This window comes from Phascolarctos cinereus, unplaced genomic scaffold (assembly GCF_003287225.1).
Source record: "Phascolarctos cinereus isolate Bilbo 61053 unplaced genomic scaffold, phaCin_HiC Scaffold_5;HRSCAF=322, whole genome shotgun sequence".
NCBI lineage: Eukaryota > Metazoa > Chordata > Mammalia > Diprotodontia > Phascolarctidae > Phascolarctos > Phascolarctos cinereus.
This window is the reverse complement of record NW_027555958.1, coordinates 321,721,912-321,737,587: the sequence shown is the minus strand read 5'-3', so window position 1 is coordinate 321,737,587 and position 15,676 is coordinate 321,721,912. Positions and strand designations below refer to the sequence as shown.

Genomic DNA, 15,676 nt, shown 5'->3' with positions numbered 1-15,676 from the left:
TGACGCAACTCTGGAGGAAGGGGCAGGGCAGGTAGATGGTTCCTATCTCTTCTGGAGCTCTTCCTGGAGGCCTCAGCGGGGGGTGGGGGGGGGTGGGCTGGGGATGCCCACTGTCCTGGCTCCTGCCATGCCTGATTATTGACATCTCTAGCATGGCTCCTAGCATACTTTATGTTTTGCTCCTCATTTGGGCTTCAACATTAGAATTTTAGAGACTTGTTTCCCTTCCTTTCCATATCTGAGCTTACTGCCTATACTTCCAGATTGATGGTGAGGTGGGGTAGGGAAAGGAATTTAGGGGCACAGCTACTGCCCATCCTCAAAACTTTTGGAAAAGCCTGAGACAGGGGTTCTCAGGTTCAAGGTTCTGGCCACAAGATGGGGCAAGGGCAGGGCAGCCCACAGGGCCCTATGAGCTGACTGGAGACTGCCTAGAGGGGCTCAGAATGAGAACCCTACGAGGGAGATGCCCAGCAGCCCCGCAAACCTTGCCCTGTGTTTCTCCCTCCATTCTCTCCACCTTACATTTCCTACTCACTGTTACAGGGGGGCCGTGCCATGGGCTGTGGAAGTTGGGGAAGGCTAGATGAGGTATCGAAGGCTGGAGGTCCAAGGGTCTTGTAATTCCTAGAAACTTGCCCCAGGGACTGGAGGGCCCTCTGCCAAACCTCTTGTTGGGGGGAGGTGGGAACTCGGGATGACAGAAAGGGAGTGGCAGGCAACTCAACCAGTTTGGAGAGTTAGAGTACCCCTTCCCCCCCTCCCCTTTGGGCCCCACTCAACATCTGTACTGAGATCCTATCCAGAGGAATCTTCGAGGAGGAAAGGAAACCACAGCTCCCCAAAGCAGGCTGGCTCTGTTTTCTTTTTAAAGTAATTTTTTATTGATATCTTTTATTAAAAAATAACTTTTATTTTTCCAGGTAACAAGCATTCTCTCTCTCTCTCTCCCCCTCTCCTTCAACAGAACAGTAAAAACAGCCCTTGTAAATAGGCAGAGTCGAGCAGAATACTAATTCTCACACAGGCCATTCCAGTATCCCGCTGGCTTCCTGACAAGATGCCTTCCTTCGAGCTTGTTCCCACTAACTAGCCCCGGACTTCCTCCCCCAGAAAATGGGAATAGGCTAAAGTGAAGAGAATTAAAGTTTAACAGGCATTAAAATGGACTGAGAGCCAGCCTCAGATTTAGGAAATTCTGGGTTCAAGTCATTTCCTCCTCACACTGGGCAAATCACTTAACCTTTCAATGCTCTTGACAGAGCAGTTTCATTTTGCAGATGTAGGGAGTCCCCTTGCTGGGAGTGCCCTACCACCAATGAAATCACAGGATAAGACCAAAAAAAAAAAAGATGACTCTACAAATTTACACAATGTGGGGGCAGGCTCTCCAAAGTACAGCAAAGCTTGGGGTGACTCCTCTCCCCTCCCCAGCCTATCAGGTCAGGAATCAGCCGCAGAGTGACCCCAAGTGAGAAAGGCTTCCTACACTAATCTTTTGTACCGTGCCTCTCTCCCTCTTCTTCTGATCCTCCCCCATTTCCTGTATCCTGCCTTCTGGAGGTAGGGGCACACTCGTAAACCCCTTCCTCACCTTGATGCCACCTGCCACTGACCATCTCCCTTTTCAGCTTCTCCGTTTCCTGGGATTTCTCCCCCTTTCCAACCTCCTTTACCCACAACGATTTCCCTGTTTCCCGGGCTCTGAATTTTCCCCTAATCTTTCTCAGCTGGTTTTCAGATTTCCCCCCCCCTTTTTTTTTTTTCCAGCTCCCATCCCATCCCCATACCCATTGCCTCATTGTCCTATTGACAGATTTCCCAGGTTCCCTTTCTCCCTTGTCCTGTCTGGGTCAGAGGGGCAGCTGCCTAGCCTGGTTTTGGAGTCCTGGGTCCCTCCCTCCTGGCAGTGGGGTGGACCCTCTGGCTCTGAGCCTGGCGGGTACAACAGCTGCTGTCGGCATAACCCGGCTGAAAACCCATCCCCCTCTTCCATCTCTCCTCCCTACTATGCTTCTCCTGCTCCTCCTTTCCACTCCCCCAGTTATAAGGGCTGGGCCAGGTGAGCCGGCTCCTCCTGTCTCAGTCCCAGAAGCCCTAGCAGGTAAGTGAGCCCATGCCTTAACATAATGGGGTCTCTATAACTCTCCTTTCCTGCTGCTCTTGGGGGATACCTTACCCTCAACCCTGAAGAGAAGACTTCCTTTAGGGATACTAATACCACCCCACCCCATCTCCTTTAAGGTCCAGGGGGAAGGGAGCCTGCGGGACTAGGAGACCGAAAACATTGTAGGGCTGGGGCTTGGAGGACAGGTAATTAGGATAATGTTTGTGACCAGACTGAGGAAATAGAGTTGGCACCATTTCAGGGTCTGGGGGCATCAAGACTGAGGAGGGCTTTGAGGTAAGGGTATCCTGGTACAGAAACTCTGTCCTTTCCTAAGGGTGCATATGTGTCTGTGTTTCTGGGTGTGGAGGGATGGAGAGCTGGCGCTGGCCCTGACCCACTCTCCCCACCTCGAGTTTCCAGCTTCCTGGAGGGAGGGGCAAAGTCATGTGGGTGGGTGGGGCGAGGGGGAGATGGAATCCTCAGCTTCCCCCCCTCAGATCAGATCTCTCACATTTGCCAGGCAGAAGATGAGCCACTGGTCCCTCAGGGACACGCCATAGGAGAAAACTCCCAGATCCTAAAGAAGTGACCCCGTGCCCCCTACTCACCCAGGTCACCATGGGACAATGTCATTCTGCAAATGCTGAGGTTGGTTCATTCATTCCCCTACCTTCTGCCCAAGAATCTCTCGCTAGCCTCTGATGCCTCTTTTCCTTTTTTTCTTTCTCCCTATTCTTTCTGAAGTTTCTCTCTTGGACTCCCCCACCCCCCCACCCCCGGCCCAACTCTGGGACCCACCTACCTTCCATTGAAACTGAGCCTCCCTTCCTCTGATTCCCAGGCTTCCCTCCTTTGACTCCAGGCTCCCACTTGATCCCCATCCTGTTCTTCACCAGGATTCCCTCTGACTTCTGCCCCTTTCCATAGTTTATTCTGCTATAGCCTATAGCTTGGCTTATAGTTCCCAAAGACAGGGAAGAACCTGCTCTTTTCCCCGAATAGCCTGTCACTGGAGAGCCTTCCCTGGGAGAGCCAGCCAGGCAGGACCCACGTGCTGGGACCTGCCCTGGCTGGGAGAGTGGGGGGGGGGAAGGGAGAGGTTTGCCCAAGCTATAACTCAAGGCTTCCCACGTGGGTCCGGTTGGGGGCAGAGGGAAAAACCTGGACCAGGAGAAAAATGGAGAATGATTCTGGACAGTGAAAAGGGGCCGAGAGCTGGGGGCTGAGTGGATCGTTCGCCCCTCTTGCCTCGTTGGCATTTTCTAGGATGGCATTCAATAGAGGAGAAAGGCCTTTGGGAGGTTTCTGTGGTTTGGGGACGGGGATCCAGAAGAGAGAGGAGTATGGAGAGGATTGATAGGGTTGAAGAGTAAATTCCAGAGCAAGAAGGTGTTTGGACCAATGGATGAACCTATAAATAGTAATAATGTGACTGGTGGGTGGGTGAGGGAGATTTCCCGGCAGGGCCAGAACACCCGCCTTAAATAGGGTGTTCTGTGGTGATCCTGAGTCCCGAGGGTAGGAAGCACATCTCTGATTTTAGCTGTCTTCTGTCCCTGTCCTAAGGATGCCCAGGAGTTCAGCGATGTGGAACGGGCCATCGAAACCCTCATCAAAAACTTTCATCAGTATTCAGTAGAGGGGAAGAAAGAGACGCTGACATCTTCTGAGCTTCGGGATCTGGTCACCCAGCAGCTGCCCCATCTGATGCCGGTATGGAAGACCCAGGCATCTGAGCCCTGTGTCCCTGTGGATGTCTGTCCCTTGACTTCCCCATTTTTCTTTCTTTTTTCCCCCAGCTAAATCTGGGTAGCAGGACCTTGGGCTTTATAAATACTTGCCAATTGATTGGCCTACTCCCGAGGTTGGGGGAAAGGGCTCCCCTTGGGCTTATGTCTTTCTTTGGAGGGGTGGAGTGGGATGGGTGGGAAGGCTAGGATGAAGACTGTCTTTCTGAGCTGTGGGTATCTCCCCTCTGCTCCACTCCCTGTCTTTCCTCAGGGCAGCTGTGGGCTGGATGAGAAAATCGCTAACTTGGGTAGCTGCAATGACTCCAAGTTAGAGTTTGGGAGCTTCTGGGAACTGATCGGAGAAGCAGCCAAGAGTGTGAAGCTAGAAAACATGAACCGGAGAAACTGAGCCTCCACCACTACAACCCAAGGAATCTTGGGAAGGGGTGGGAAGGGGCTCCCCAGAGACTGCGTAAAGATAAAAATAAAAGTTTCTAGCTTCTTCCCTAGCTCCCCACCCTATTCCTCACCTCCCCCCCCCAACCCCAAGGCTTTGTGTATACCTTCCTCTCCTAGTGGGGCATTCATCCCACTGAATGCTCCGTAGGACTTTGGAAGGTGGAATTGGGATCCCCACACAGTAGGAGATACAGGAAGGGAACCAAGGTGGAGGGTCAGATTTTTAGGGACAATGGTGGCATGAACTGGAGTGGAGAGGGCATTCAGAAGGGGTCTGGGGACTGATTTGATTAAGGGAGGGACAGGCATAAGGGCTAGGAGATTGGATATTTGGTGCTAAATGAGCTTCTGGCCCTCAGTCCCATTCTGAAGTGTAACCAGCCAGCCAGATCCCTTTCTTTCTCCTCCTTTTCTCCTTCCCCTCGCTCTCCTCCTCCACCCACACATCCTAGGACCTTAACTTTTCTAGGGTTTTGTCCCTTTAGAAAAGGAACGGGTGGGCAGAGGGAACAGTGGTTGGGCTGGGACTAGGGAGGGTGTGATTTTGTGGGTGAGGGGGCTTGGTGCTTTGGGCATTTGTGGAATGATGGTCGTTTTGTATAATTTGATTTAATAAAAAAAAAAAAGAAATATGTTGATGTAATTCAAGACTTTCTTTTGAATCTTGGAGGGAGAGAGGACCTAGAGCCTCATGGGGGTATGGGTGTTGGTGATGTCCACTCAGTAGCAGTGAGCAGTAGAAATTAATGAATATCAGTTTATTCCTTCGAGGCTAAACAAGGATGGCTCCTGGACTGGACAGTAGCATACCTGCTTTCCTAGCTTGGCTTTGAGCCCTTTAGGTGATTATTTGGTGAGGGGGTTTCCCTCTGGGCTTCATTTTATTGATGCATAATCTGGTAGTCAGTTTTCCTGGAAATAATAATAGCTTACAAATACATATGTATATATACACACACATCCATATATGCATATGCATATATATACACCCATATATGCAGATATACATATGTACCCATATATGCACATATATAAATGTAGCTTTACAGTTTACAAAGCACTTTGCATTATCTCATGTGTTACTTATAACAATCCTATAAGGTAGATAGTGAAGGTGTTATTAGTCCCATTTTTGCAGATGACAGAATGGCACAGAGATGTTAATTGATTTACCTAAGGTCACACAGCTTATTAGTGGAAGAGCTGGCATTTCAACCAAAGTCTCCCAACTCCAGAAACACTCCTTTTTCCCCAAATATCACAACTACATCTCTTGGTTCCTGGGGAGACTGGGTGTGGTAGGGGGAGTGAAACATCCAGGTACCCCATTCCACTTGCTTGGTGCCCAGGAGAGACAATGAAAGAAAGGAAAGAATGGTCTAGGAAATTGTGGAAATGCATGGGACCCTTTCTGGAAGGAAGGCCCAGATTTTTGAGGAGTGGGGACTTGGCTGATCCCCAGTTGCATCCAGAATGCAAGGCTCCAGGGGTTCTGTTGTTTTCTGACTAAACAACCAGGAAGCCTGAGGCCTAAAGGAATTGTAATGGAATGTAATGGCTAGTCTGGGTCCCTGTCCTGCCCAAGGCTGGGCAGGGCTGGTATGTTAACTAGTCTGTCTGCAAGGGTGATTATGGCCCCTGAAACTAGTCCCCTGAATGATCCAGGTGATCCAGGTGGCTGATGACAGCCCCTTTCTCTGTAACTCCAGGGAGGGATGAAGAAGGTGGAGAATAAAAGGGAGGGTAAGCTGGGGGAGAGCCAGCCTCTCCGGCACACCCTTTGGGGGGGGAGGGAAGGTGTGTATTTCTTTAACAAGGGCCCAACCCCACGGCCGGTAAAGATTGAGCTAAGTCTCTTTATATCCCCACTCAGCCAGCTCAGCCAGGCAACTCAGGGAGGGAGTTAGGGGAGACTTTGGGAAGAAGTCAGGGAGGAGTCTGGGCAGGTCTAGGAACTAGTTGGCAGTACCTGAAATCAGGCCGGAGAGACCCACTGGAGGAAGAGGACTTGAGGAAGCAGGTGAGACTGGGAGAGCCTTGGGGCTGGTAGGAGAAGGGTAGAAGTACCCAAGTCTGAAGGAAGGAAGGGAGGGAGCAGCAGGGAAGGGGATAAGGGGAAAGGTGGGTGGTTGAGGTTGGAGGGAAGGGGAGGGGAAGCATGTCCAGGAGCTAGCCTGGAGGGAACAGGGAATGGGGTAGTTAATGATTTATTTTGGGAGGGCCAAGTTTGGGTGAAAAGGGAGGCAGAGCCAAGTGGGGCAGTGTAGAGGTTGTTGGAAGAGCAGGCAGGTGGGAGGACCCCGTGCCTAGGCAGACCAAATCTATCTTCAGTATCCCAGAGCAGTGACTAGGAGGCCTCAGTGCCTGCTCCTGGGGGGGGGAAGAAAAAGCAAAATCAGATCAAATCAAAGCAAGTCTTACCCCCTCACAATCCTCCCAACTCCCTGGGCATGGGCCTAATTCCCTTTTTTGAGGAAGATGAACAGAATCCAAAGAGGGGAAAAGCAGGGCCTACTGCAAGCATACATAAGGGAGTGGTGACAGGGGGAGGTGCAAGGGATCAGGATAGCTGGGGGAAAGGGGGAGAAAGAGCAGCTAGGACTTCTTTACCAGGGAAAGGAAACAAGTTTCAGCTTGAACCACTCTGCATGGTGCAGACACACCTGTACAGCTCAGCACCAGATAGCACTTTCCCAACCAATTCTAGGAACCAGGGATACCTTGGGTATAATATGAGTACCTTAGAGGTTCTAAGGGGCTGAGAGGGGGGAAGAGCAAATCGATCCCTTATCCCAATTCCTCCATCCCATCACAGATGAAAAGGGGAATTCTGGGAAATGAGCCACAGCAGGAGAAGGTATAACAGAAGGCAAGGTATAACAAAGCTAGGGCTGGAGAGGAGTTTACAACAGCCTTGAAAATAGTGCAGAACAGTTCCTGGCCCAGAGCAGATTTTACCATCTTTAGGAGAGGAGGGATCCTGGGGTTGGGCTCAGAAAGAATGAATGAACGGCCTCTCTCGACTATGTAGTGTTTATATGAGGGATTACATGACAAGAATACTAGAGTAGAAGGGGTAGGGAGGTAGAAGGAGAAGGTCAAAGTTGATAGTGGGAGGAGGCTAGGGTCTGAGAAGGGCAGGGCCAGAGGGCATATCTCAGTTTTTGGAGTAATTGAGAAGAATTTGACTTCAAGACTTTGAGGGAAAATCGGGTAAGGGTGGAGTGGCTATAGGAGGGGAGGGGCATATAGGAGGGCAGGTCAAGGCACTTCTAAATCTGCCACAGGTGTTTTAGAGAGGTGAGTGAGTGAAGGTAAGCTGGCAAAGGTAGGAGGGGAAGGACAGAGTGGTGGGGAGTAAGGGTGAGAAATGGTTTGGAGGGATAAGTTAGGGAAATTGTTGAAAACTGTGATGTTTCTGGGTGGGGTGGGAAGGGGCCTAAGGGTCAAGAGTGCAGCTGGCCTATTTTGGGGGGGTTGGTAAGAAGGGAAGGGAGGGAAAGAGACTATAGGATTAGGAGGAGTTCGAGGGAGATGTGTATGTGTGTGTGTGTGTGTGGGGGGGGTAATTTGGTCTTTTTGGAGAAGTCAGCAAGCCTTGGGGTGGGGCTGTGAACATAGTAGGAGAGGCAGGGGAGGTGATGGGGGCAGCTCATTGCACACAAGTGAACTAGCCTAGGAGAAGGCAATGACTGTCTTAAGGGACTGAGAGACCCTGGATGAGAGATCCCTTAATCAGATTTCTCTGCCCATGTGGAGGGATTTCTGAATTGGGAAAAGGATTCTATTCCTAAACTCCACATTGTCCTTCCCCACTAATACTCAAACCTTTTCTGTTTCACCCTCCACCCGAGTAGACACTGGAGAACCCACCAGATAGCAAAGTCCACGATGGGCACACCCTCTGTACATCGTCTTGTAGGAAGGAGGTAGTGTAAGTAGCTTGGAAATCCTCTTTCCTGGTCTGCTCTGCCCTAGGACTCTCCAAAAGGGGGTGGAACCAGCAGGAGGGTGGGGTTAGCAGAGTTAAATGGGGGAGGCAGTGGAATGGGAGAGGGAGGTTGTGGGCTGGGTGAATGAAGGTGGTGAGGGATGGGCGGAGTGGCCAAGCCAGTCTGCCACCCCCAGGGGAGAAGAGAAGGTAATGATGCCTTGCATGTCTCCGCTCTCTGAGGATCTCTAGGCATTTTTTCAGATGCTATCTCTTGGGTTGCCCATCTTACACAGGGAGTGGGGGTGGGGTGGGGGGTAGAGTAGATTGGAGTGGATGTTGTGAGCAGTACATGAGAACCAAGGAACAGAGAGGGGCAACCCTGGGAAAATGGCTTCCCAGGATGGCCCAGAGACCAAGTGGTGACTGAGGAGTCAGATATGTCAGCACCAACCCTCCCCCACCCAACTTTTGCCTTCCTTATATCTATTGCTGGGCTGCCCTGGGAAGGACAGAGCAAGACCCTCCTGGTTAAAGAAATACCATGAGGAAGGAAGGAAGGAAGGAAGGAAGGAAGGAAGGAAGGAAGGAAGGAAGGAAGGAAGGAAGGGGGTGGTTGGGAGCTAGGTGGAGTAGAGAACAGGGATGCCATTTGATAAACTAGTGTGTGCCCCACCCTTTCCCTTTCTCTGTCTCCTTTTCCTTTGGGGGACTTAGACCTGAGATAAGGCAGGATGTTTTCTGAAGCCTGGGATACTGTTTCTGTGGGATTTGAGTCTGATGTTCTTCTCTTGTGGAGATTCCTTGCTTTACCCTGGTCCTTAGATCCTCTGGGGAACAGGCTTGGCCCCAACCCTCCTGAGGAAGGTACAACTTTCACAGGCCCCTGGGCTATGTTCCAGAGGTCACAGGCTAGTTTGATCTCTTGTTTCTTTTCTTTTCTTTTTTTGGCTAGGCAATGGGTTAAGTGACTTGCCCAGGGTCACACAGCTAGTAAATGCCAAGTGTCTGAGGCTAGATTTGAACTTAGGTCCTCCTGACTCCACGGCAGTGCTCTATCCATTACACCACCTAGCTGCACCTTGATCTCTTGTTTTCTCAGGCCAATAATGCAGGTGTCCTTTGGGATTCTTTTCTATCACACACATTAATCCTACTCCACCCCCAGCACCCTCTGTATCCCTAAACTTACCTTCATCTCTTGGCATATCCTCTTTCCTAACTATGAACTCAGGCCCTAAGAGTTTGTGGGAAGGAGCTAAGGAAGATAGTGGGGGAAGAGGGGTTCCTAGCCAAAGAGGGGATGGTGACCAACCCAATTTCATCCAACAAATATTTATTTTTATTCTATTCTATTTATTTATTTCTGTGTGCAGAACACTGTGTTTGGGGCAGGGGTGTGTGTATATAATACAAAGATGAGTAAGCCAGGGTTCCTGACCTGTAGATTCCAATCTGGTAGGAGGGATGACACATGTCCAAGTAAATTTTTTACATACTGTAACACGATAAGAGCACATGTCAAAGGAAGGACAGTTGTTTCTGCCTGGAAGCAGCAGGAAAGACCTGATGGAAGAAGGAGCCTATGAGCTAAGTCTTGATGGAGGTTTTGTGGTATAATGGAAAGAGCAGGTCAGAGAAGCTGGCTTTGAATCTTTGTTCTGCAATTTTTCATCTGTGTGACCCTGGGCAATTTAGTTTCCCTTCTCTGGGCCTCAGTTACCTTACCTGTAAGATGGGTGAGTTGGACTAAGTGAGCTCCAAGAATTCCAGCTCCAAATCTTATGATCTAAGAAAAATCCAAATGGAGGCAGGAAAGCCCCTGCCTGCCATTTTCCTTCCCTCCCCACTCATACTTTTTTCCATGAAAGCCACTTAAACATCGATGCTCATAAGCTCTTATCGGGTCCCAGAAAGATGGTCCAGAACCTAGAACACTGGTGGTCAGGACTTGAGGGGAGAGGGAAATGGGGGACAGAGGCATAATTATCAATTTAGCAAACACTTCTACTTTCTTGGGGCACTGTGCTAAGCAAGAGGAATACAAATTCACAATTTCTGCTTTCAAGGAGTTTCTAACATAGCTGGGGAGACAAGATAGTACACGTTAAAAACTACTAATAGCAAGAGGTGGTATGTGGTGAAATGTGGGAGCAGTGGGAGCCTGCAGGGCTCAGGACTGGGGAAGCAGGATCACTGTGGCCTGGGATGGTGTTCAGCTAGGTTAAGAAAAGATATAAGGGTTAGGGGATACCAGGCTAGGAGAGGAGTTGGAGGGCTACTTTGTACACATCCTAGCTTTTCTGGGCCAGGTTCAGTTTCAAGAAAAGAAAGTGTATTTGCTTTAATCAATCAATCCGTCAACAAGCATTTATGAGGAGCTACTGCTAGATGTTGGGATAGAAGGACAGAAATGATATAGATTCTGTCTTCAAGGAGCTGACATTCTCTCCAGGGAGACAATAAGATACATACAAAATAAATAAAAATTCATTTGGGAGAGGGGCATTAGCAACTAAGGGGGATTGGGAAAGGCCTTGTAGGAGATGAATTTTGAAGGGAGCTAAGGATTCTAAGAGGTAGAGGTGAGGAGAGAGGGCATCCTAGGCATAGGGGACAGCCAATGCAAAGAACAGGGGTGGGGGAGATGGCATATAGAATATCACGTGTGAGGAAGATCAGGAAGGTCAATTTGGCTGGATCAAAGAATTTAGGAAGTGGATTAATATGTAATAATGTGGAAAAGCAGGCTGGAGCCGATTGTCAAGGGCATTAAAAGGAGCTTGTATTTTATCCTAGGGGGAATAGAGAGCCACTGGAGACTTTTAAGCAAGGGAGTGACTGGTCTTTTAGGAATATTACTCTGGTAGTTGAGTGGAGGATGAATTGGAGAGAGAAAAAATTTCAGGCAAGGAAATCAACTAAGAGGCTGTTGAATTAGCCCAGGTCAAAGGTGATGAGAATCTGCCTCAGGGTGGTTGTGATATGAGTGGAGAGAAGGGGACAGATCTGAGAAGGGTGGAGGTAGAATCCCTAAGACCTGGTGATTGATTGATACAGAGATACTGAATCAGACGTCGAATATTGTCGATGACTCAGAAGCTGAGAACCTGGGTAACTAAGATGATGGTGACTTTCATAGGAACAGGAAAGTTAGGAAGAGGGGTGAGTTTTTTTTGAGGGGAAAGATAATTTAGTTCTGTTTTGGACATGTTGAGGTCAAAATATTGAATTCTGAGTTTAAAAAAGTGTTGGGTTCAAGATATTTACGGGACATCTAATTGGAAATGTCTAATAGACAGTGATATGGTACTGGAGATCAGGAGACTAGGGCTGGAAATAGAGATCTGGGAATCATCTGCCTAGATGTAATCATTGAACCCATGGGAACTGATGAGATCAGAGAGGGTTCTGCAGAATGTCTTTTGTCAGACTTTTGCATCCCAAGTTTTGGTTTGGAAAAAATGGCTGCTGTTGGTATAAGGAAAAGCAAGGAGGCAGGAGTGGATGAGGTATGTGGGCTGGAGGAGAGTGAGTATGCCAAGACAGCTTTGCTTCTGAGCTTTCATCCTTGTTTGAAACCCTATTTTTCTTCCTACCAAGACCTTGGAAGTAAATCAATAGGACTGGACTGTGAAGATGATTTGATTATCTAAAAGCAGGCAAGAGTGTCAGGAAGAGGGCCTCATTAGTACATAGATGTTCAGGAAGCACCGGAATGGTCCTGGTTAGAGCATCTGTAAACTGGTATCTTTCATCTTAGTTTCCAAGAGCAGGCCTTGGAGAATGGGTAGCAGGTGAGGATGGGCATCTAGGCCCTGGAACTGGGATGTCCCCAATCTACTAATCTGTGCCTTCTAACTCACCTAGGATGAGAAGAAAGGAGTAGGAATAAAAGCTTTGACATATATTAGATGCGTGACTTTGGACAAATTACTTACCTTCTCTAAGCCTCAGTTTCCTTATCTGTAAAATGGGAATAATAAAACTTGCAGGCAGGCAATAATCATTTATTAAGTGTTTACTATGTGCTAGTCACTATACTAAGCTCTTTGAGAACAAAGATAAAAAAAGTCACTGCCCTTAAGGAGCTTATGTTTTAATAGAAGATAACACATAAAATAGGGGTCAGAATGGGGTTTTGTATAAGCAGTTGTAAGAAAAGCATTTTATAAACCTTTGTGTGCTATAGAAATAGGAGTAGTTGCAGTTACTAATAATTATTATTGTTATTATTACTTCCTTCCAAGTAATGGGGAGGTGGAACAGTACTATGGCCCAGTGGTTAGAATGTTAGACTTGGGAATGAGGAAGATATGAGTTCAGATCCACCCTCTGACAGTTTAACCACAGGCAGATCACTTCACCTTTCTTTGCCTCAGTGTCCTCATTTGTAAAAAGGAGAGGACAGTAATGATAGTCTCTACCTCACAAGGTTGTTGTGGGATTTAAAGAATATAATATACCTAAAGCGCTTTGCAAACATCCTGTAAATGTCAGTTATTATCATGTAGCGCTTGTGCTGAATTATTGGATTAACTTGGGCATGGGTGGTGAATCATAGAGCAGATCCTGCCTGCCACCCCCCTCCCATCCCCCACCCACTACACCTTCCCTCACATCCTGTTATTCAGGAGACTCTGTTCTGTTGGGATGTGCATGTGTCCTGCACGCTGAACTGTGGGGAGGAAGCAGAACTGTGGTGGCTTAAAAGTGATGTCCTAGAACAGCTGGAGCCGACTGGCCAAAGCTGGGTGTGCCTGGCCAAGGAACGGAGGGATTGGGTCTGAGAAAGAGCTTGGCTCCATTTCGTGTAACAAGAGGATTCCCAGAACTAGGGCCTGGGTGGAGAGTTGTGAGCCAGGGCCGGCCTGGAGGGGGTTGCTTAAAGAAGGAGGAGGGCTCTCCTGGCTAGAGGTCTTCCCGAAGAGATTACAGAACCAGTTGTTGAGGATTGCTGCTCAGGTATCGGGTCGGGCTGGATGACCTGGGAGGTGGGGGGGGGGGTCTCTTCTAATGCTGAGATCCTGGGATTCTGTGTGAGCCTGTGCCATGGGGCACTATGGGGTGTGGGGCCCGTCTAGCTGGAAAGGGCCTTAGAGATCCAGCGGTGGGTGGCTGCAGCTGCGGCCACAGCCCCAGGCACTTTGCCCGTGGCCCACTGTGTGAATGTGTGTCTGTGTGTCTGTTGGAGGAAGTTGTTCCACTCTGGATGCGGGTTGGGGGAAGACAGGGTCTTTCTACAAGTCTAACCCCAGGAAAGTATGGGTTGGATTGGGAAAATTATTCCACTCTGAATTTGGATTGGGGGAAAAATGGGGAGAGGGTCTCTAATCCCCGGAAGGTGTGGGTGGGAGGGTTCAGAGGACACCTGGGAGGGGCCAGGGTGTGGGACTGGGAGGGTCTGTCAATTAGTGTAGGTCTCTCTTCCCACGGGAGCCTCTCTCACAGTTGGGGTTCTGCTATGCTCCTTGCCTTGGGCCTGAGGCTGGGGAGGGACTGGAAGAACCTGTCTGGGAGGTTGGATGGGGGAAACACCTGGAATGGGGGAGCCACATAATTCTCATTCCAGATCCGAGCCCCTACACCCACCCTCCCCGTCTGTTCCCAGGGCCAGAGCGCACTCTCTTACCTCCGGAGGGGGGGGGGAGTGGTTGGGAGTTCTTCCACTCCAGGATTGCGGTTGGTGGGCTGGGAGAGGCTCTGTGGGGACGGAGGCTTGGGAACTCCTTTCCTTAATGCCCACTTCCTTTCCTTAAGAACTTTGAGCAGGTGAGATGGCAGAGGAGGAATGCCTCACGGAGCTGGAACTGGCAATCCAAGTCCTGGTGTTCAACTTTTACAAATATGTACCCAGGCGCAGCCTCGTTCGGAACAAGATCAGCAAAAGCAGTTTGCGAAAAATGCTGCAGACAGAATTCCCCCACATGTTGACAGTAAGGGAATTGGACCCCTTTCCATTCCCTCCCCCTTCCCCTGGCCCCCCACAGGGAAATTTCCCAGAGGGCAGTGGGCTGTATGCCCAGGAGGCCTGGAGTGGGGCTGGTGGACAGACCTTCCTTTGTTTTGAAATCTCTGAGGGGAAAGGGGGGGTGGGGGTGGGAGGTGGTAAATGACTTCAGCCTCAATTGAATGATCGGCTCATAGATGTAGATCTGGAAGGGACCCTAGAGGTCATTTAGTCCAGCCTTCTTGTTTTACAAATTAGGAAACTGAGGCCCAGGGTGGGGGAGTAACTAGGTCAAGGGCATAGAGGTAGTAAATAGTAGAGCGGGGTTTGAACCCACGCCCTCTGATTCACATCCAGTGCTTTCCCCTTTATTCCACTGCCTCCAGCCCTGGACTCTGACCCTTGGCTGCCCCGCTTGCCCCCCAATCCCCAGGGATCCTTTACCACTGACTCCTCCCCCGTCTTACTTAACCTCCCTACCAGGACACAGGCAACAGGAAGGCGGCTGACAAGCTCATTCAGAATCTGGATGCCAACCACGACGGGCGCATTAGCTTTGATGAGTATTGGACCTTGATAGGCGGGATCACCAGCCCCATCGCCAATCTCATACGCCAGCAGGAGCAGCAAAACAGCGACTAGCAGCCTCTTTGTTCTCCTCCAGAACCTCTCCCTCCCCTCCCCAGCACACCAGGGCATTCTGGCCTTGAACTTCAATTCTTCAGGCTCCAGTCTTCTTCCCGGCCCCACTCTTTCTCACCTTTTCCTTCTCCCTATCGACTGTTCTTCTCATCTGGAATGAACTGGGGGAGGTTGAGCTATCCAGGGGGACCCCCTGTGGGGAGTCTCAGAGTCCCCTCCCCTTTGCCACTTTGTCTCCTCCGCCCGTCTTTAGCTGAAAGTCTCTGGGTCTCCTCCTCTGCAGCTGCTGTGATTGAAGGCTTTAACAACTTGTGGCATTTCTGGTGCCAGCAGCACCAACTCATTCCCAAACCCTCTGTTCCCAGTGAAGTGGGAACAAAGGAGCACCTGGTATGTAGGGGAGACCCTTTGCCCTAGGTCTGTGAATGACCCCAGCAGGGGCTTCTGCCTCACCTCCTCTTCTCTTCCATTCCGAAATAAAGGCTAGATTTGGAGTCTCAACCCCACTCCCCCCGGTACCCATGTGTGGCTCATTAAATCTCCCTACTTCCTATTGGTTCACCTCCTCTCATCATTAAGGTTTCTGAATTCCCAAGCACAGGATCAAGGAAGGAGCTGGAGAGATAAGTAACTGAGGGATTAGTGGAGAGATCAGCATCTGGTACATAGTAGGTGCTTAATGTTTATTGATTGATTGGTTGAGGGTTGAAGAGAGAATCAGGAGTTCTTGATTTCATTCATTCTTTCAACAAGCATTTATTAAGGGCTTACTGTTTGCCAGGCATTGTTTTGTGAGCTGGGGGAAGTCGTAGTTCAGTCATTTCAGTTGTGTCCTATTCTTCCTGATCCCATTT

At 49.6% G+C, this 15,676-nt stretch overlaps 2 protein-coding genes across 4 annotated transcripts; both read left to right on the top strand.

Annotated features, from left to right (window-relative positions):
* Positions 1-1,392: 1,392 nt before the first annotated feature.
* On the top strand, positions 1,393-4,942 carry S100A14 (S100 calcium binding protein A14). The gene is made up of 4 exons (XM_020991752.2): positions 1,393-2,104; positions 2,631-2,758; positions 3,677-3,823; positions 4,112-4,942. The coding sequence occupies exons 2-4, from the start codon at positions 2,729-2,731 to the stop codon at positions 4,247-4,249; spliced, it is 315 nt and encodes a 104-aa protein (XP_020847411.1). The 5' UTR covers positions 1,393-2,104; positions 2,631-2,728; the 3' UTR covers positions 4,250-4,942.
* Positions 4,943-6,236: 1,294 nt separating this feature from the next.
* On the top strand, positions 6,237-15,340 carry S100A16 (S100 calcium binding protein A16). 3 transcript variants are annotated; one of them, XM_020991751.2, is made up of 3 exons: positions 6,237-6,319; positions 13,991-14,166; positions 14,664-15,340. In XM_020991751.2, exons 2-3 carry the CDS (start codon positions 14,008-14,010, stop codon positions 14,820-14,822), a joined length of 318 nt encoding a protein of 105 aa, XP_020847410.1. In that variant the 5' UTR covers positions 6,237-6,319; positions 13,991-14,007; the 3' UTR covers positions 14,823-15,340. The 3 variants fall into 3 exon arrangements, with proteins under 3 accessions (XP_020847410.1, XP_020847408.1, XP_020847409.1); XM_020991749.2 differs by lacking the exon at positions 6,237-6,319 and adding an exon at positions 12,861-13,195; XM_020991750.2 differs by lacking the exon at positions 6,237-6,319 and adding an exon at positions 13,671-13,750.
* The last annotated feature ends 336 nt before the right edge of the window (positions 15,341-15,676 follow it).